At 31.8% G+C, this 21,469-nt stretch overlaps 1 protein-coding gene across 6 annotated transcripts in view; it reads right to left on the bottom strand.

Moving 5' to 3' along the window:
- LOC127700776 (kinesin-like protein KIF15) overlaps nt 1-19,364 on the bottom strand; it is a 105,632-nt gene extending 86,268 nt beyond the window's left edge. For 3 of the 6 annotated variants that reach the window (XR_007981716.1, XR_007981717.1, XM_052204427.1), the window contains exons 1-4: nt 19,306-19,358; nt 14,678-14,767; nt 9,011-9,244; nt 3,581-4,665 (exon numbers count right to left, since the gene is read on the bottom strand). Coding sequence is in view for 3 of the 6 variants with exons in the window: in XM_052204427.1 (XP_052060387.1) it covers nt 3,581-4,665; nt 9,011-9,222 (1,297 nt within the window). In the remaining 3 variants the exon portion in view is untranslated. Of the gene's footprint in view, nt 1-170; nt 1,730-3,580; nt 4,666-9,010; nt 9,245-14,677; nt 14,768-19,305 lie in introns of those variants that run through there. The other 3 variants (XM_052204429.1, XM_052204428.1, XR_007981718.1) reach the window with 3 other exon arrangements.
- Between the last annotated feature and the right edge of the window lie 2,105 nt (nt 19,365-21,469).

Genomic DNA, 21,469 nt, shown 5'->3' with positions numbered 1-21,469 from the left:
TTCAAAGAAAAATTAAAAAAAAATATCATGTATATGCTGACCACCTGTTTTAAATATCAACTTAGGTGTCACGTTTCCATATCAAATCACATTTCCTTTGTTTTTTTATTTCAGCAACTTAGTCCTCATTCTGCTGGAAAAAAAACTAGATTGGCAGTCAATCCACCTACCTATACTTAAGGTTTCTATAGTTTTATTCAAGGTCTGTAGTCTGTCTGGAATTTTTGAGATGGACAGAAATTCATTTTGATATTTTTCAATCTCTTCAGCATGTCTTATTAGATCTTTTTCTAAATAACTGACTGACTGCTTTGTTTGATCTAATTTAACATTCATCGTTTTAATTTCTCCCAGTTTCTCCTGTACAGTTTCCACTAACAGTTTTAAGTTGCCTAACCTTTTTGATTCTGTGCTTAAGTCACCTTTGACGGTAGAAATATTAGTAATTAAAATTTCCATTTCTTTTTCTAATATTTTAAAGAAACTGTTTCAGAAAGTCTCCTTTCTAATAATTACTTTCATCCTGTCAGCTGTTTCTTTACATTTGTCCATTTGTTCACTACAGTTAGCAATTACAGTTCCAAAGACAACAAAGGAATCATTAAGTTTTATAGAGTTCACATTTAACTGCTGAGTATCTTCTTTTAACTGTGCCATTTCTTCTGTATTTGTATCTAACAAATTACTTTCCTCCGTCAACTTAGTTCGAAATTCCTGTAACTAATACATGTTAACTTAGCAAAATTTTCAAAGTCTATAGACCATGACTAAGGGGGCGGAGCCAAATAATCTCCCTGGAAATGATATATGCCAATGCTTATACAACTGCATACCAAATATCATTGACCTACCACTAGTGGTTCCCCATAAATTGACCTAATCACAAACGAATACATGTAAACTTACTACCATGACTAAGGGGGCGGAGCCAAATAATCTCCATGGGAATAAGATGTGCCAATGCTAATACAACTGCATACCAAATATCATTGACCTACCACTAGCGGTTCACCATGAACTAGACATTATCACAAACTAATACATTGTTGTCGCCGTCGCCGCCGGAAACAGCATACCTGTCTCGCTTTTTGACTCCGTCAAGGCGAGACAAAAATGTGAAAGGAGACTAATGGTGGTGAGTAAAAAATTATTGAATCTACATGTATGTACGAATTTATAATGTTCATCTTTAATTAAATAACGCATCATTAATTATCTAGCAGAAAAAGTTTGTAATGTTTGAACATAAGTCATCACTTAATTTACGTCTAATACATGAAAGCAAAAACTTGACAGTTGATATTTGACAATATTCCTATATTTCTAAATCATTTTGTAGTTTCAAACTAGTACACCATGTATAGTATCAATAATCTCTGTGTTTTACACCACCTTTCATATTCATACTCAGGAGGATATTCTTTTCTGTTTTTTGTAAATTGGTAATATTTTGACCAGTACAAAATTCCAATTATAAATAAAATGCTTCGCTGAGCGCAGCTGTATACGACCGCAGAGGTCCAACCCTGAACAGTTGGGGCAAAAATGGACACAATATTCGCGCTTGATTCAGGTCTGAATTTGGATTGTAATTAAATATTTGACACATAATAGGTTTCTGACACCGAATAACTGTAGTCAAAGAACTTAGAATTGGTTATATGATTTGAATTGATATTCAATTTTTTGTTTTTGTGCAATACACTATGCTGTTTCGATATTGACCCCCCCCCCCCCCCCCCCCCCATTTTTTTTGCAAAAAGAAATAATATTTGAAGAAATTTTCTTTTTAATGTCTGAAATCTGAAATGAAAAAAAAAATTGCCCCCCACAATTTCTTTTTTACCCCCCCTCCCCCCTTTTTTTTATTTCCTCCCCCCCTTTTCCAAAAAAAATTCTTTCCCTCAAGATTTGGTCATAATCTCAATTCAAATTTCCAATGGAGTTTGCAACCATAATTACCAATTTAAATACATCATAAAAGTCTTAAAATAGAAAAAAAGATCCCCCACCCCCCAAATTTTTTGATCCCCTTATGATTCATCCCCCCAAACTCAATCCCAGCCATCCCTTTGTGGTATGGTATCTTGCAGTACAATTTCAGAGAGATCCATACACTTGAACACAAGTTATTGTCTGGAAACTAGAAAGATGCTTGTTTTTTGGCCCCTTTTGGCCCCAAATTCCTAAAAGTTTAGGGTAATTACCCCCAAACTCAAACCCAGCTTTCCCTTTGTGATGTGGAACCTTGTAGTACAATTTCATAAACATCCATACACTTACACACAAGTTATTGTCCTGAAACTAGAAAAATGCTTGTTTTGGGCCCCTTTTGGCCCCTAATTCCTAAAATTTTGAGGCAATTACCCCCAAAATCAATCCCAGCCTTTCCTTTGTGGTATATGACCTTGCAGTACAATTTCAGAGAGATCCATACACTTGGACACAAGTTATTGTCTGGAAACTAGAATAAATGCTTATTTTTTGGCCCCTTATTCCTAAACGTTTAGAGCAATTACCCCCAAACTCAATTCCAGCTTTCCCTTTGTGAAATGGAACCTTGTAGTACAATTTTAGAAAGATCCATACATTTACACACAAGTTATTGTCTGGAAGTTCAAAAATGCTTATTTTTTGCCCCTAATTCCTTAACTGTTGAAACCATAACCACCAAAATCAATCCCAACCTTCCTTTTGTGGTATTGAACCTTATGGTTAAATTTCATAGAGATCCATTCACTTCAACTAAAGCTATTGTGCGAAAACCAATGTGTCTTCAGAAGACGACTACGACGACGCCAATGTCATACCAATATAAGACTGCAAAATTTTTTTGCGGTGGTATAAAAATTTCAATCCAAATTTATTGCAACTAATTTACAGTGAGCAAAAAGATGGAGTAATGTTTCTCTTTCTTGACAGTGGCAAATACCATTTTATTTCTATCATTTTTTATAGCCTATCTTCTGTATAAAAAATATTGCATAGTAGCTTCCATTGAAAATTATGTTGCTTTTCTATTAGCAATTTTTTTGTGAACACAGTTCCAAATAAGTATGGCAACTCAGATAAAAATACAGTTCACATTATAGTTTCGTACAATCATGACGAGAAACAACAAAGAAATAATGAATATTTTTTAAAAGTAATTTCTTTTCTTCTATAATTTTATTATTTTTTGTAAAATGGAGTTTTAACTTTGAAAGGTTTATACTAATTAGACATTTTAGAGGGGATGTTATTTTCTAATTTTAATACATTAATAGTGTGAATGTTGCTTTGATAGACTCAGCTCTGATACATGTAAATGCATACATCCAATTTCTTTTATTGATAAGACGATTGAATATCCCAACTGAGGCTCTTAGTCTAAAACATTTCGTATTTACATCTCAGATATCATTTACCATTTTAATCCCACTTTTCGAAAAAATTTGCATAATATAATGAATTCCCGGGGACCCCATAAGCTTAAAATTTGTTTATTTCAATATGATTTCAGCAACTTAGTCCTCATTCTGGTGGAAGTTGAAATAAAATCCTAGTTTTTTTTAACTAGATTGTCAGTCAATCCACCTACCAATACTTAATATTCCTATAGTTTCATTCAAGGTCTGTACTCTGTCTGGTATTTTTGAGATGGAAGGAAATTCTTTTTGATATTTTTCAGTCTCTTCAGCATGTTTTATTAGATCTTTTTCTAAATGACTGACTGACTGCTGTGCCTCATCTAATTTGGCATCCATCATCTTAATTTCTCCCTGTTTTTCTTGTACAGTTTTCAATAACAGCTTTAAGTTGCCTAACCTTTTTGATTCTGTGCTTAAGTCACCATTGACGGTAGAAATATTAGTAATTAAAATTTCCATTTCTTTTTCTAATATTTTAAAGGAACTGTTTAAGAAAGTCTCATTTCTAATAATTACTTTCATCCTTTCAGCTGTTTCTTTACATTTGTCCATTTGTTCACTACAGTTAGCAATTACAGTTCCTAAGACAACAAAGGAATCATTAAGTTTTCTAGAGTTCACATTTAACTGCTGAGTAACTTCTTTTAACTGTGCCACTTCTTCTGTATTTGTATCTAACAAATTACTTTCCTCCGTCAACTTAGTTCCAAATTCCTGTAACTTTTGACTGAATCGGTTGTGTTCTTGCTGTAAAAATGATGAATCTTTGCTTAATTTTTCCATTTGGGTATTCATCTTTGATATTTTATCTGCTTTTAAAGTGAGATCATCTTTTAAAGTGAGACAGTTTTCAGCCGACTTTCTTACAATCTCAATATCTCCCTGAATTGCCCTAACATTTTCTTGTTCTGACTTAACAGTTTCAATCTCTTCAACTAAAATATTTAAATCAGACTTTTCCTTGTTTAATGTTTCATTCATTTTTGTTAAGTTCTTTCCGAGCACTTCAACATCATTTCTTATTGATCCAACTGACATTAGAATATCATCCTTTTCATTATTAGCATTTTTTATTCTGTCCTCAATTTTTGCCATTGTTTTAATTGATTCTGAGTAAGTCTGTGTGTCACCAAAAAGGAAAGAAAACTTTTCATCTGATACATTCTCTAACTGATTGATTTTTTCCAGCAAACTTTGAGTGTTGGACTGTAATGTATCAACTTTTATGTACAAGAAAACATTAAATACCAATAATCTGAAATTAAAGAAATGAAATAATAGTAATATTTCTTTTTCAGAATAAACATGATAAATCATGATAAATATGATAAAACTGTTCAACCTAAATTAGTATATAAAATTTCCACTTTTTTTCAACATTTTAAAGGAACTGTTTAAGTAGGTCTCATCCTCAAATACTACTTTCATCCTATCAGCTGTTTACACTTTTCTACTTGTTCACTGCAATTAGCAACTACAGTTCCTAAGACAACCAATGAACTATCTAGTTTTCTAGAGTTCACATCTAAATGCTGAGTAACTTCTTTTAACTGCGCAACTTCTTTGAAATTGGTATCCAACATATATTTTCCCTCTGTCAACATAGTATTAACTTTCTGTAAAGTTTGATTGAGCTGATTGTGTTTTTGATGTATAAATGATGAATCTTTGTTTAATTTTTTCATTACGGTATTCTTCTTTGTTATTCTGTCTGCTTTGAAAGTGAGATCATCTTTTAAAGTGAGACAGTTTTCAGCGGACCTTCTTATAATCTCTATATCTCCTTGCATTGCCTTTACATTTTCATGTTCTGTCTCAACAGTTTCAATCTCTTTAACTAAAACGTTTAAATTAGACTTTTCCTTTTTTAATGTTACATTCGTTGTTGTTATATTCTTTTCAACCCCTTAAATATTGTTTCCTATTGACCTAATTGACAGAAAAATATCATCTATTTCATTATTGGCTTTTTTTATTCTATCCTCTATTTTTTCCATTATTTTAATTGATTCTGAGTAAGTCTGCGTGTCACCAAAAAGGAAAGAAAACTTTTCATCTGATACTTTCTCTAACTGATTGATTTTTTTCCAGCAAACTTTGAGTGTTGGACTGTAATGTATAAACTTGTTTGTACAAGAAAACAATAAATACCAATAATCTGAAATTAGAACAATTAATATGTGAGGATGCAACTAAATATATTTTCCGAAACCCCATGATTGAGGGAAAAAACTTAACTAACAATTTAAACCCCAATAAGAAAATAACACAAGGGTTAACCTTTTAGCAAGACAAAAACTGTTTAAAGCCAGTGAATCTTGTCATTTCACTTTCTCGTTTGAATATGTAAACTCTGCAAGATCTGTACACCAAATCATACAGTTGTTCATATTGTCAATTATATTTTGAGAAGTGGCTGTGGACAAACATGTTTTCCCGTACATGGACATAGATGTTAAGATACTTCAATAGCTCTCATTTGTTTTTAGACGAAACGCGCGTCTGGCTTACACAATTTTAATCCTGGTATCTATGATGAGGTTATTTACAACCACTGGATCGATGCCACTGCTGGTGGAGATTTCCATTTGTGAGGATTTTATCACTAACCCAGTAGTCAGTACTTCTGTGCTGATATCAATTATCATCGATATGGTCATAATTATGAATTAACTGTTTACAAAACATATAGTTTTTCTAAATGCTAAAGATGTTCTACCCTAGGAATAGATTACCTTATCTGTATTAGGCAAAATTTCTCGGAATTTTGGATTCTCAATGCTCGTCGTACTTTATTTGGTCTTTTAAACTTTTTTTTATTCGAGCGTCACTGATGAGTCTTTTGTAGACGAAACGCGCGTCTTGCATACAAAAGTTTAAGTCTGGTATCTATGATGAATGTATTTACTCAGTTCAAGTTTACTAAGAAAACATGATAAAAATTAAAATCTATTTCATCAGATATTGTCCCGTTCTTTTGACTGACGTTTTTATAGATTTTGTATCTTGAAGTATTAAAGGATATTGTACAATAACTAAACTAAAGCAAAAAATTCACAACATTATTCACTAAATATTTATTACCTATAGTTTTTTATGCTTTTTATTTCATAAAGTTACATATATTTTCAAAACATTATTTTAAAGCCATTGATGATTGAATTTTAGCAAAATACACAGAATTTTCTAAAGTAAAGGACATATAGATATAAGAAGATGTGGTATGAGTGCCAATGAGACAACTCTCCATCCAAGTCAAAATTTATAAAAGTAAACCATTATAGGTCAAAGTACGGTCTTCAACACGGAGCCTTGGCTCACACCGAACAGCAAGCTATAAAGGGCCCCAAAAATTACTAGTGTAAAACCATTCAAACGGGAAACCAACGGTCTAATCTATATAAAAAACGAGAAACGAGAAACACTTATGAACCACATCAACAAACGACAACTACTGAACATCAGATTCCTGACTTAGGACAGGTGCAAACAATTGCAGCGGGTTTAAACGGTTTAATGGTACCAAACCTTCACCCTTATCTGAAACAATAGTGTAACATCACAACATAGAAAGACACACTATAAAATATCAATTGAAATGGCTTAACTCAATCAAAAGACATATTAACACCAGTGAACATACACTGAACAAATAAATTTGATCTATGATACAATGTAAATACAAAATAAATAAACTAAGGGAAGAATAATTAAAGTAACATGTTATACCGCTGTGAAATGTTAAACAATTTAAGAAAAACAATATGCTCGAACAAAAATATCAGCCATTTGCAATTACTTTAAACACAGGTAAATGAAAATAATTTTGTTGTTAGGTATACATGTACAGTTCAAATGGAGAAATATTTTTACAAAATAAATAATTTTGGTGTTCATAGTACGAAGAAGAGAAAATTTATAGTAATACCAAACACTTATCAAAGCTGGTATATAGACAGATATAACCCTGAATAAGTAAACATTAAATAACAAAAAAGCATTACAATTAGTATCAACAGGTCAAATAAACAAGAAAGTACAATTTGAGAGAACTCGCAGTTACTGACAGCTAGTTAAAAGCCAAAAGTATGCATTATTAACATTTTACTAATAATTTCTGCCAGCGAATCGATAAATATAGATAATAGATGGTTCTTAAAACGAGAAAAGGTTTCTCTGCTTCAATCTCATCAAAGGATGATAGCCCTCAGGTGAGATGTAGCCAAGGAACCTCCCTGAGATTAGAAGCCCATGTATCTGTGTATCCTTATTTTCCTATGAAGTATCAATGAAATCAAAGTCTTATGACATCATTCATATTCGACTGAGAAAAACTCAAAATATTCGCAGGGATGGGGTAATTGAACAAAGTAATTGTAATTGACTCTTCTTAATTAAAATTTCTCATGTAACTGAATGTAATGTGTAATTGAGTCTTTTTTTCAATTACATGTCATTGTAATTTAATTACTTAAGATTCGAAAAAAGGTGTGTGATTCCAATTACTTTTCAATTACATCCATGATTAACCATACTAATGGTAAATAAATAGTACCTGAAGAATGTATGTTTCGATAAATTAATTGAAATATGTACAGATATCTTTTTCTAATGTTAAAATCACCAATCAGTAGTAATATTGTTAATATAGCACTATCTAGACATGTAGAAATAATAGAAATTTTTGTTTGCTAGCATAAACATGTTAAAACCCAAACCATGAATACATTGAGATATTAATATAAACTCCTTTGATACTATATAGCTACCTACTCCATTTTTCATTCTAGGTATATCAAAATAAAGAGATGTGTTATGACTGCCAATGAGACAACTATCCACAAAAGTTCAAATGAAGTGGATGTAAACAATTATAGGCAACCATACGGCCTTCATCAATAAGAAAACCAATACCATAAAATCGGCTCTAAAAGGCCCAGACATGAAAAATATGAAACAATTAAATTGAGAAAAATAACGGCTTATTCATAACAATCAATTTACGACAAACCAATATGACAGACATGAACCAACGACAACCACTGAACTATAGGCTCCTGACTTGGGACAGACACATAAAGAATGTGGCGCTGTTAAACATGATTGAAGGCGCCAACCCTCTCTTATCCTAGGACAGTGGTGTATCAGTACAACATAAAAACATATTATAAAAATCAGTTAGAAAAGGGCTTAACTCATTAGATAAATATTATATATATCATATTCATTTATTTTTACTTTGTCTTTTTAAATAAACTATTGAAGCAATACAAGATGGGCCAGTTAACAGTTATTGATATGAGTTTTGCCAAGCTAAAACAACTGCATACCAAATATAGTTGACTAACCATTAGTGGTTTCCCATAAAATGACCTAATTACACATTTTAACAAATTGTTAACTCCGCCACTGGAAACAGCAGGCCTACGTCTCACCTTTGCAACTTTTTTTTTCTAACTAGAACCTGCGGGTAGAGTACCACTGTTAAATAAAAGGGAATTTTTGTATTTGCTTCACTAATGTTAACTTCATGAACAAAATAGAATAATTAACACCCAATGATTAAATATTTTGTTCATATATCATTTAAGTATAATTACCCTAATAGCAAAACTAACAATAAAGAGTCTTTAATTAACCGCTTTAGATCTGGAATATTTGCGGATTTTGAAGCTGGGTTTACATGTAACTGTGATCGACGAGGGGGCCTCTGTGGCAGATACTGTGAAGTTGTTGTAATTGATGATCCAAGATCTTCATCCTGTGATTCAACGTCAGAATACTGTTTTTCTTTTCTCCTATGTGTTGGCATTCTCGAAATTAATTCTAAATTTCTAAAATTAAAAACACAATAATAATTGTACAGCAGTAGTATTCAAATTTGCCACTTCAAATCATGATTGATACTAGTTTCAAACTACAATGTAAATTTATTTGAATACTTAATATGCCTTAAGTTTGCATGCCTTGGTAACCCTTTGACTTGACTGAGGAAAATTGACTTGTTCTACGGTTGAATAGAAACTAATACAATATATTTTTTCTTAAATGTCCTGAATAACTGTTGATGTATATATACATGATAAACATAGATTCAAAGTTCATTAAACAAAATGGGTAATCATACATATGTTGAGAATAATGAGGTTCAAATTGAACGATTTTACAATAAATCTATAAGGTAAATCACTCTTTAGTAAATAAGAAAATACGAAAATATAAAAGATATATGATAGACAATTATTAGTTTTTTACGGGACTTATTATCTCTAGAATAAAATAATGTTGTTGATTTGAAAGTAAGTTTTAGTTGTTTTGTCATTAATTTTAGGTAATTAATTTTTGCAAGCCTTAACCTAATCCTAACGCTAACTCTTAGCACTAACAAATGAGCAAGTCAACTGGTCGATAGGTCAACAGATAGATTGACAGGTCAGCAAATCAACAGGTCAGGACAAACATCAATTATTCTTTATATCAATTCATTAAATATTTTACAATTACGATTTTGTATTTGATAACAGTTCAAAATATTAGAACGACAACAATTTTACAGGTCGACAGGACAAATATCAACTATTTTATATATCAACTGGTTTCATATTTTCAAAATGTATTTGACAAGCCTAAACCTAACCCTTACGCGAACTTATACCACTAACCTTACCCCTTACCCTAACCTTACCCCTTACCCTTACCTAAACTCCAGCCCGGAACCAAAACATTAAACCTATCCCATAACCCTTACCCTTACAAAAATACAAACCCTTAACCCCGTACATTGATGAAATCCCTATCCCATACCTTTTAATCCTAACCATGTCCTCTAAACTATAACCCGTACTCCTAACCATTATCCTAACCTAATCCTGACCCTAATCCTTACAGTAACCGTAACCCTAACTTATGCCTTAATCTAAACATTCGGTTTTACACGGGAAACTCCACACTAAAATTTACGACAAAAGGGACGATTTTTCGTCCCTTATTGTTAATTTTCCCTTTTTGGATGGTGATGTTTCTTTGGCACCATCTTACGGTGTTTATATTAAATTTTATTTCAAAACTCGTTCGCTATGTCTGTGTCTGTTTTGACGTTTTTGATTTTAACGAACGTAATCTATGTATTACTGGTAAATTATTAAGCCAGGAATTTAGTTACCACAAATTACTTAAAACTTTTACTTAATTCTTCCACAGATATAAAGATTTAGTTTTGAAGTTTGGTTGTACCTGTAGAAAACTTATTTCAAACGGAATTGCACATACTAATTTTTACTGCAATATTGTTTACCGTGCCCGGAAATTTAGAAACATGAGAAACTATCCTGGTAAACTTATCGCTCCTTTAAATAAACTTATTCTAAAAGGTTACCAATTCACAAAAATGATTCAATACTATAATAAGATCATTAAATATTGTTTTTATTGGTACTAATATTGATTTTGTTATCAGTAAATTAAAAGCAAACTAAATATTATTGTTATATACATATACACATTCATGGATCTACATTCTGTCGATACCTGTATCTTGGCATTTCACAAGGTCATGTTTTTCTCTGACTGTTTATGACGTCTTTACACTAAATCCATTGGATGTTGGATGTGTACGGATTGATAATTTAGTCTGAGATGCATGATTTATTTTATTAGTTGTAAGTGGCTTTGAACTAGCTGTCAGTAACAGCGAGTACTCTCAGATCTGTACTTAGTGTCTTTTTGTAATTTGGATGTACAAGTACCCGGCCACGTCCACTTGTATTTGTAGTATTTGTATTTTTTTCCATCTGATGAGTAAAGCCTCTTTGAACTGATTTTTATAGTTCGTTCTTATGTTGTACTGTTACACCACTGTCCCAGGTTAGGGAGAGGGTTGGGATCCCGCTAACATGTTTAACCCCGCCACATTCTATATGTGCCTGTCCCAAGACAGGAGCCTGTAATTGAGTGGTTGTTGCTGTTGATCATATGCGTAATTTGTTTATTGTTTTGTACAGTTGTTGTAGTGTTTTGTTGCAGCACTGACCCAGGATTAGGGGGAGGGTTGGGATCCCGCTAACATGTTTAACCCCGCCACATTCTGTATGTATGTGCCTGTCCCAAGTCAGGAGCCTGTAATTCAGTGGTTGTCGTTTGTTTATGTTTTACATGTTTGTTATTCGTTCATTTTTTGTACATAAATTAGGCCGTTAGTTTTCTCGTTTGAATTGTTTTACATTGTCATTTCGGGACCTTTTATAGCTGACTGTGCGGTATGGGCTTTGCTCATTGTTGAAGGCCGTACGGTGACCTATAGTTGTTAATTTCTGTGTCATTTGGTCTCTTGTGGAGATTTGTCTCATTGACAATCATACCACATCTTTTTTTTTATATTAACCTTTAGTCCTAACCTAACCTTAACCCCTTAGGCTCAACCAAGCCCTTTTCAAAACCCTAACCCTAAACTTTAACCTTACCCTTTCTTGCATCTTACTGTTATCCTAAACTTACCATAACCCTTAATCCAGTTAACCTGTCAATCTGTCGACATATCGAACTTTCGACATGTCGACCAGTTAACTTGATGACCTGAGCCTTATTCTAACCCTCACCTAAACTATAGCCTTGAACCCTAACCTTAAACCTATCCCATTATCCTAACCCTACCAATAATCCAAACCCTGACCCTGTACCTTAATCAAATCCCTATCCCATACCCTTTAATCCTAACCATTTCCCTGAAATGTAACTATAACCCGTACCCCTGACTCATAACCTAACATTAACCCTTATCCAGGATGTCCTTACCGTAAGCGAAATCATAACCTAAGCCTTAATCTAAACCTTAACTTTAACTCTAACCCTAATCTTAAACCCTTTCCCTAACCCAAGCCCTTTACAAAACACTAACCTTATCCCTTTCTTACACCTGACTCTAATCCCAAACTTACCATAATCCTTAATCTAGTTAACCTGTCAACCTGTCGACCAGACAACTTATCGACCTGTCGACGAGTTAATCTGTCGATCTGTCGACCTGATAACTAGTCTACATAACAATCTGTCTAATTTTAGTCTGAACCGAATCCCTCAATAACTTTCTCGACATGATAAAAGAACAAATAAGAACCGAATCACTCCTCTAAAAATTTTTATCCTACAATACCGTATTTCATACTTTTTTTTGTAACGTGTTTATTGGCAAAACTACATATATAAACAATCATAGTATATGGTATACTCACGGTAATAAGTCCATAGTACAGCAGCAAAATCAAGACAAATACATATAGTTGGTTTTTTGAATCATTTGAGAAACTTATAAATAAACAGTAATGATAAAAAACCTAGGCAGTCTGGAATGGGAAGATATTTTTATTACTTAAAACGTATTACTTGTATAATTATTCTATTAGTTGGAGCCATGGGTTCCAGCAAGATTACGCTCTTTGCAATGCTTTATTTTTATAAAATATTATTTTTTCTTTAAGATAATTTTGTAAAGCTGCAATATTTACTTATAAAAATAAGATGTGGTATGATTGCCAATGAGACAATTGTCCACCAGAGACCAAATGACACAGAAATTAACAACTATAGGTCACCGTATGACCTTCAACAATGAGCAAAGACCATACCGCATAGTCAGCTATAAGAGGCCCCCAAATGACGAATATAAAACAAATCAAACGAGAAAATTAACGGCCTAATTTATGTGCAAAATAATGTCCACTTTGCATTTTTGTTCTGTATATATACATGATATATACTATTTAGTTAAAAATATTATGAGATTTCTTATGTAACTTTTTTCCGTCTTTTCTAATATCTCAAATAAGACTATGTATAAATTGAGTGGAAGTTCAATTTGGACTTTAGTATATATCCATCTATTAAGTTCTTCCCATACGTCAAATACTTTTGGACATGTCCAGAATATGTGTTCTATGGTTTCTATTGAGTTCGTACAGAAAGTACATTTATTGTTTTTGTAGACGTATAACTTTAATTTTGTAGAGAAATTCAGTTGACCCCAAAATTCTGTGAGTGATCCTGTATTGGAGCCACTGTAATTTTGTTATGTATAATGGCATTCTATACACTATATTCCAGATAATATTATGTCTATTTAGGATTAAGGACCTCTTTTCCTGTGATGTGATATTTGTTATTTTATCTTTTAAAATATTGTACATGTCTTTTGACCCTTTTGTAGATTTAAAAAAATATTGTAATAGTAACTGGCATAATTGGCCCATAAAGCTTAAAAATCTGATTACAAGACTATTCATGTAAGAATAAACTGCTGAAATTACACCCTGGTATATAAGAAACTTGGTATCAATATTATATGTTTTTTAAATTCCTGCCAGTTCATTAAATGTCCATTATTATTAATTAGATCATTAATTAACCAAACTCCCTTTTCAGTCCATTTTCTTGTACAGAGGGGCTTGATTACCAATATTAATTTGTTTATTATTCCAAATATTAGATGTGATAAAATCATATTCGTTCTTAACAGCTACTTTAGTTTGGAGTTCAGCCCAAGCATTAAAAACCTCCTGCTAAAAGGGATTTTTACATGTGTTCTTGGGCCTACATAGAGCAGTTAATTTTATTTTATTTTTTCCGAATAAGTCAGTAACTTACAATAATTATTAGTCTGTTTAATGATTCTTCTTATCCGAGTTAATTTTAATCCTTTTATATATACTGTTTTAAGTTTAACATGTTAAGTCCACCCAATTCATATATTTGAGAAATTGCTTCTCATTTAATTTTGTCAGGATTACCATCCCAAATGAAAGAAAATAAATTATTAATAAATTGGTTAAGTAACCCATTGTTAAGATTTGTTAATGTTAAAAATAAGTGATTAAGCTTTGAGATTATAAGACCTTTAATTATAGTAATTTTTCCAATTGGAGATAAGTATTTGTTTAACCAACTATTTATTGTTCTCTCTATCTCGTTAAGTTTGGGTCCATAATTTAGTGTTTCCATTTCTTGTAAATAAACCAAATATTTAATACCCAGGAGCGTAAATCTGTTGGAACCCCACTCCAATTCCTACTTTACACACATTGTATCTGGGATATATTTCTTTTCCTAATCCATACTACCTTTGTTTTTTCTAAATTCATCATTTAGACCAGACAATTCAGCATATAATTCTAAAACACAAAGAGATGCATCTAAGGATTCTGGTGAACGATCTAAAATAAGTGTGGTGTCATCAGCATATTGTGATATCAAAAATTATGAGTCTTCAATTGTAATACCTTTAATATTTTAGTTTTTTCTAAGTAGTATTCCTAAAATCTCAGCTAAAGGTTCTCCTTGTCTGAAACCTCTCGGAATTTAAAAAAAATCTGAAAGAAAATTATTCTTTGTTACTGCTGATTTGATATTTGTATAAAAAGTTTTTACCCATTGTTTTATAGAATTTTCAAAGTTGAAGAAATCAAGAACCTGTTCTATGAAAATCCAGGAGATAGAATCGAGACTTTTTTCAAAATCAATGAGAAGGAGAATGCCTGGGATATCATTTTCTTCAGTGTAGTGTAGTAAATCATATATCAATCTGGTATTTTCCCCAATAAATCTACCAGGTATAAATCCTGTCTGGTCGTTATTAATTTAAATTGATAAAACAGATTTTATTCTTTCTGCAATGCAACTTGATGCTAATTTATAAACAGTTTTTAAAAGACTGATTGGACGTCAATTTTTCATGTATTGCTTTGGTTTGTCACCTTTTGGGATGCAAGTAATAGTACCTTTATTTGGGTAATAGACATTTCACCTTGATTATAACCATATTTTATTGATCTATTTCATACTTGATCTTTAAATTCAATATGATTATCTGCCCTTGATTTTAAAAGGATTTTTTTCTGAAAATTTTAAATACAATTAACGACATTGAATATTATAATCGAAAATTAGTGACACATTTGATTTTAAAAGATTCGTGACAGTTTATTGGTGAAGTTACTGAAATTAATATGAGAGACTTTAATCCTAAAATCATACTAAACAGTATAACTAAAAGACCGAATTCAAAAAGCGGGGAAGTTCATAAAAACTGACCAAGTCAAACGCTATTAACCATTACCGTTCCGACTGCCAAAAAACTATCATATTGAATTTCCTGACTTGGTACAGACATTTTTCGAAGAAAATGGTGGGTTAAACCTGGTTTTCACTCACTTGAAATTCACGTGAATTTCACCTCAAACGAACTTATACGTAAAACTCAAATGCACTGTTTCACGTTAATCTCATGTGATATTCACGTGAACTTCATGTGAAATTCACGTGAGCAAATAGTAAAATAACAAAAACACCGAACTCCAAGGAAAATTCAAAACGGAAAGTCCCTTATCAAATTATCAAAATCAAAAGCTCAAACACATCAAACGAATGTATAACAACTGTCATATTCCTGACTCACGGCTGTCATTTGGAATAAGTAACGATGGTCAAGTATTGCGATTGGATCGTGAAAGATCTGGTATAGGATTATGAAAGAAATCTTATGGACATGCATCTTCAGTAAATAATCTAATTTAATGAATAATAATGAAAAATAAAACTGTCTGTCAAAATGGTTCAACATTATGATCTGTATCCGAGCAAAAAACCAAGGTTTAAAAGTAACCCGTTTTTACAAAACTACAGAAGGCAGATTACTACTCGAAATTTCAAAGAAACATAAATGTAAACAAACATGATTTTTTTTCCATATTTTAAATGCATCAACTACTTTTTCTCTCCAAAATATCGTTCCATATTACTGTTTAAAATGGTTCTCAAAGTTATCTATACTATTGAATGAGAAGACCTCATTTTGTGTGTCGCTTCTCTTCCTTCCACATTAAATCAATCATCATGCTTTTATGTCCTGTAGGTACCATGCATAGTCGCATTTGTCATCCTCGCTTATTAATATTTCGTTTGGGGTTTTTTGGGAGAAAAACGAAAATAAAGACGTCCGGATATTGTTTCCGACTTTTAAGTCATAGATAAGACATCCGTTCAGGACTAAAACTTTCACATTATTTTCATAGGTACAAGGGGACAGGACAATTATTTTCGCGTTTTTTTCTATACTATGATCAAACATACATGTATACAATATAAATACAGTGTATTTGCTATTTGCTATCAATTCCAAGTTTAATTCCATGGTTTGATAATAAATACCAGATAAACTGTATTTATATAGTATATGTTATTATGTATGTTCATAGTGTACAGAAAAAAACGCTAATATAATTGAAATTAACAGAAAACAACAAAAAAATAACGGACTTTGGAAAAAGGGGGAGGGCTAAAAAAATTGTACTGTCCTCAAGTACCTTTGACTTTTGATAGCTTTCCTGAAATACTCCAGTCATAAAATCTTTTACAAAAATTCATCCTACAACAGTTTACATACCATCAACAACGCTCTAAATGCCCGCGATTTCGCGGGTGTGTTCTAGTTTAATCTAAGTTGAATCAGAAACTTTGTAAAAATGGAAATATTTGTATAAATTCGCAAGATGAAAGATCGGGTACGGATTTTTGATGATGGTGAAAAAGATCGTGAACGATCTGTGGTCGCTTTTTTGTTATCGCAAAAATCCACTAAAACAATCAAATCATTTTTTAAACACATGATTATATATATTTGTAATTGTAATAGCAAAAGATCAAATTTGCATGACTTATTCCGCTTCACTTTTGTTTGCAAATAGGGCTATGATAGTTTAATGCCATGGGATCTGATTAATTTATTATACCACACCGACTAGTTGCCTTATAACAATATAAGTCCGTCTGTCCGTCCTGCAAAAGTTTTATGCCGTATGAAAAGTAAAGATTGTCTCATCTGATGTCTGTTAATTCTTATGCACAGTCTTATCTATAAAACGAAGACCCTTGTTGACTTTTGTATATAAAATTGGAACAAAACCTTGTTTAAAAAATTCGCAGGTAAACAACTGTCATACTCCAATGGTGGAATAATCCTGGTTTTCTAGCTAGTAAAAACGCCGCCTTGCATGACAGTTGTTTAATGTTCCATAATATTGCCAAATTAGGTGAGCACCCTAAACAGACATAATTGGTTACCGTGGCTATAACTGGGTTCCATCAGTCAAAACTGTGTAAACATACATAGAAAACATTCAACACAACTGAATTGAACATTCAAATATACTTATAATTAAATCAAACAAAGACGCCAACAGAAAAAGTCTTTGTAGTTGATAAAACAATCAGATATATACACTTTCACCGTAAAATATCACCAGACCCCCTATCGCTTCACTAATTCGTGGATGCATTTAGCATTATAAATACATAGATATTTACTTTTCGATAATTTACGCTGCTGGAGGTCTTATTATTTTAGATGCCTAGTTATCATTTACTCTTAAATGACAACAGGTCTCAACATTAAAAGTATTGTGTGAAAAAATAAAAGATATTTTAGGAGAAATTAAAATAGGAACTCATATTCTAAGCTTAACAAATTTAGCATGGGGATATAAAATTGAACAGGAAGAATACTATGAAGTAAACTACGTCTTAACAATAATCACATACGCAATTTATAAGGCATACTACATTTCTGAACAAAGATCAAAACCTGTCAATACTTTTTGCATTTTCAAATCCAAATTTCTAGAAATTTTCGAAATGGAGTTTAAACGGCGGGATAAACTTAATATTCTTTGCAGTGTTGCAAAAATTTTAAGTGCTTTGTAACTAGATTTAAGGTACGTTTATGTTTATTTTTTTTATGTTATAGATTTATGTAATATTATTATCACTTTGACATTTATAGAATAGAACCATATAATTATATGGTATAGGTGTATAAGCTGACATTTGTGTTTAGATAGATATATATATATATATATGTAAACTTATGCACGGGAGAGTGTATGCGTAAATTGTTTTGTACAAAACAAATAGCAATTAACATGTAATGTATAAAAAGAGTTTTCTCCCTTTACTTTACGCAATAAAAATCACTGATTCCGTGCATAATGGTCATGGGTCACGATGTTTTGTAATATCGCCCAAATGAAATTAGCAAAGGACACAAAGCCGTTTTCTAAATTAGCAATATATCTTCATAATTCTTATATGATTTGCATAATAGGGAATATGTTGATATGATTGTTTGAGAGGACTTCCGGTAATTGTTCTTGACGTTGTTTATTTTTCGATAGACGACGTTGACCGAACTTCTTTTCGTAACCAATGTAAACAAGATGGCGGCGATAATGACACAATTCGGATCGACGTTAACAAAATTCATTTTCACTTCGCGTTAATCGTTAAATTAAATAATAAACACAAAACATTCGTTTGAATGATAATAAGAGTTTTTGTAGTTTATTTTTTTATCAGATTGCAAATTTCATGGCGTACATATTTTTGCGTTAACCAACAAATATATTCATGCGCCAGGCCTATTCAATGACACCAATATACAATTTACGTGTGATAGAGGTTACGAGTGTGGAAAAACAAATTCCTTATCTCCAATTTTAAAGAATTATAAGGATCAAACGCCTTTTTAAAGGAATTTATTGGTGTATAAACTGTACCAAGTCACTCACAAACATATCATAAAAGTCCTCCGGACTTTTATTTGTTTGTGAGTGAATTGGACTAGTTTATACATTAATAAATTCCTTTAAAAAGGCGTTTAATCCTATATTATTTTCAATTTTGAAGAAATCAAACATGTTGAAATATCTACTTTCGTTTCATTGAACGTTATTAAGAATAATATCAAAGATTGAAGACATTTCAAATACATATATATATATATATACACATAGAAGAACATCATACATTAAGTCATCTTAATCATAGTGGCACACTAATTATATTAGAAACTTACCTTGATAGAATATGATAGACACATTTTTTTCCAATGGAAAGTCACGTACGTGTTGTAGGTGGCACGGTAGTATTTCCTGGCCCATAAGGGATACTGATAGACTTTTTAAACTTTTCACCACTTTCTAGCACTGCCCAAAATTCTATGTACACAGTTTACTGAAGTACTTTCATTATAATTTTCAGAAATGAATTTAAATATGTATCATGACCGTTTACTTTTTTTGCTATCTTTAAAAACCTAAGGCCACTAGTGCTTTTAGGTCTTTTATCATGCAGTGAATACAAAATTTAAAAAAATTCTCAAAAATTCATTTTCACCTGTATGTAAAATTATTTCATATTTTTCTACACCTGGTTCATCCCTCAGTTTGGGAAAATATGTTCAGTTGATACTGTATTTTTTTGTCCAATCACACTGTTCAAATACATTGACTTAGGTAGGGTACACAAAAGAGCAACCTAAATTCCGGAATGCAAATACTACCGTGCTACCTTAACCAAGACATCACAAACTTGAAACCAGTCATAACACCTATGATGCATAGACTTCTTACTAGGAAACATATTACAATAAAGAATACTAGTCTGCACTTATTCCTTACCCCAAAAAATTTAAAGATTATACCCCTACCCCAGCTGGCAGATTTTACCTTTTTTTTCATCCTGCCATTTTTACTTAAGGAGTGAACAAAACCCAAATATATGATGTTTCAAATCAACACAGAAGTAAAACATGATGATTCAGGAGGAATTATTGGATTGCCAACTCTATTTATAGTTAATCTGACTGAAAGAAACAGTTTAAGCACCAAATCATGAAAAATGATAGTAAAGTCCATTCCACATTTTACAGCATGCCTTACATTCCTTTAAGCATTTCCAGATCATGAAGGCAATTTAACAAGATTCTTTAGATGGCAGTTAACTATTATTCTAAAGTCTTTTTGACAATACATGTACTAGAATATATCTCTAAGATGACTGTTTGTCTATTTCTCATGTATGTATTAAGTTAAATTATGTCCCCTTAAATAATCAATTTACCTTTATTGTGTATTTCAGGGTCAGAAAATCAAAACAATTCATCATATTTGCATGGAAAATGAATAAACTATTTAATCTTGCTGATATACAATCTTAATCACATTCTTTGTCCAAATAATTGTCTTGTCAATGTAAAGAAACCCCTAATACTATCTCTATTTCAGCTAAATATGAGGGCTAAATGAATAAGTAAGGACCCCTAAACCACTTACTGGTTCCAAAAAAGCTCACACTGGTGCCATGTTACCACAGAACTACAAATTAAACCTAAAGAAAACTAGTATAGCTGTACTTGTGTGGAAAAAAATAAAAATTATGCACTTTACTTATTTCGGTGAAAATTATAGGACGTACAGACAACTAAAATATGTCGCGTCTCAAATTCCAGTTGTTGCACATGTGTCAGACACTGCGAAAAGTTAAAGCAAACATTTATTATTAAAAATGTACTGCAAGTTACATAAAAAATAATCAAATTTTACTTTTTAGGTAAATTTTTACATTTTTACCCACAGATCAGGCAAAATTTGCTGAATCAGCAATTTTCACTCCCAGGGGTGGACTTTAAGGGCTGTTTTTATTCTAGTTGCCCTTAATCAACTTTTTATTGATAAACTTACAAATTGTATAGGTGAAAAAAGGACCTCTATTGATTTATTGTAAACATATATATTCCAGTTAAGGTGGCACGGTAGTATTTCCTGGCCCATAAGGGATACTGATAGACTTTTTAAACTTTTCACCACTTTCTAGCACTGCCCAAAATTCTATGTACACAGTTTACTGAAGTACTTTCATTATAATTTTCAGAAATGAATTTAAATATGTATCATGACCGTTTACTTTTTTTGCTATCTTTAAAAACCTAAGGCCACTAGTGCTTTTAGGTCTTTTATCATGCAGTGAATACAAAATTTAAAAAAATTCTCAAAAATTCATTTTCACCTGTATGTAAAATTATTTCATATTTTTCTACACCTGGTTCATCCCTCAGTTTGGGAAAATATGTTCAGTTGATACTGTATTTTTTGTCCAATCACACTGTTCAAATACATTGACTTAGGTAGGGTACACAAAAGAGCAACCTAAATTCCGGAATGCAAATACTACCGTGCTAC

This window comes from Mytilus californianus, unplaced genomic scaffold (assembly GCF_021869535.1).
Source record: "Mytilus californianus isolate M0D057914Y unplaced genomic scaffold, xbMytCali1.0.p SCAF_5, whole genome shotgun sequence".
NCBI lineage: Eukaryota > Metazoa > Mollusca > Bivalvia > Mytilida > Mytilidae > Mytilus > Mytilus californianus.
The sequence above is the reverse complement of the archived record's forward strand: the minus strand, read 5'-3'. Positions and strand labels throughout refer to the sequence as shown.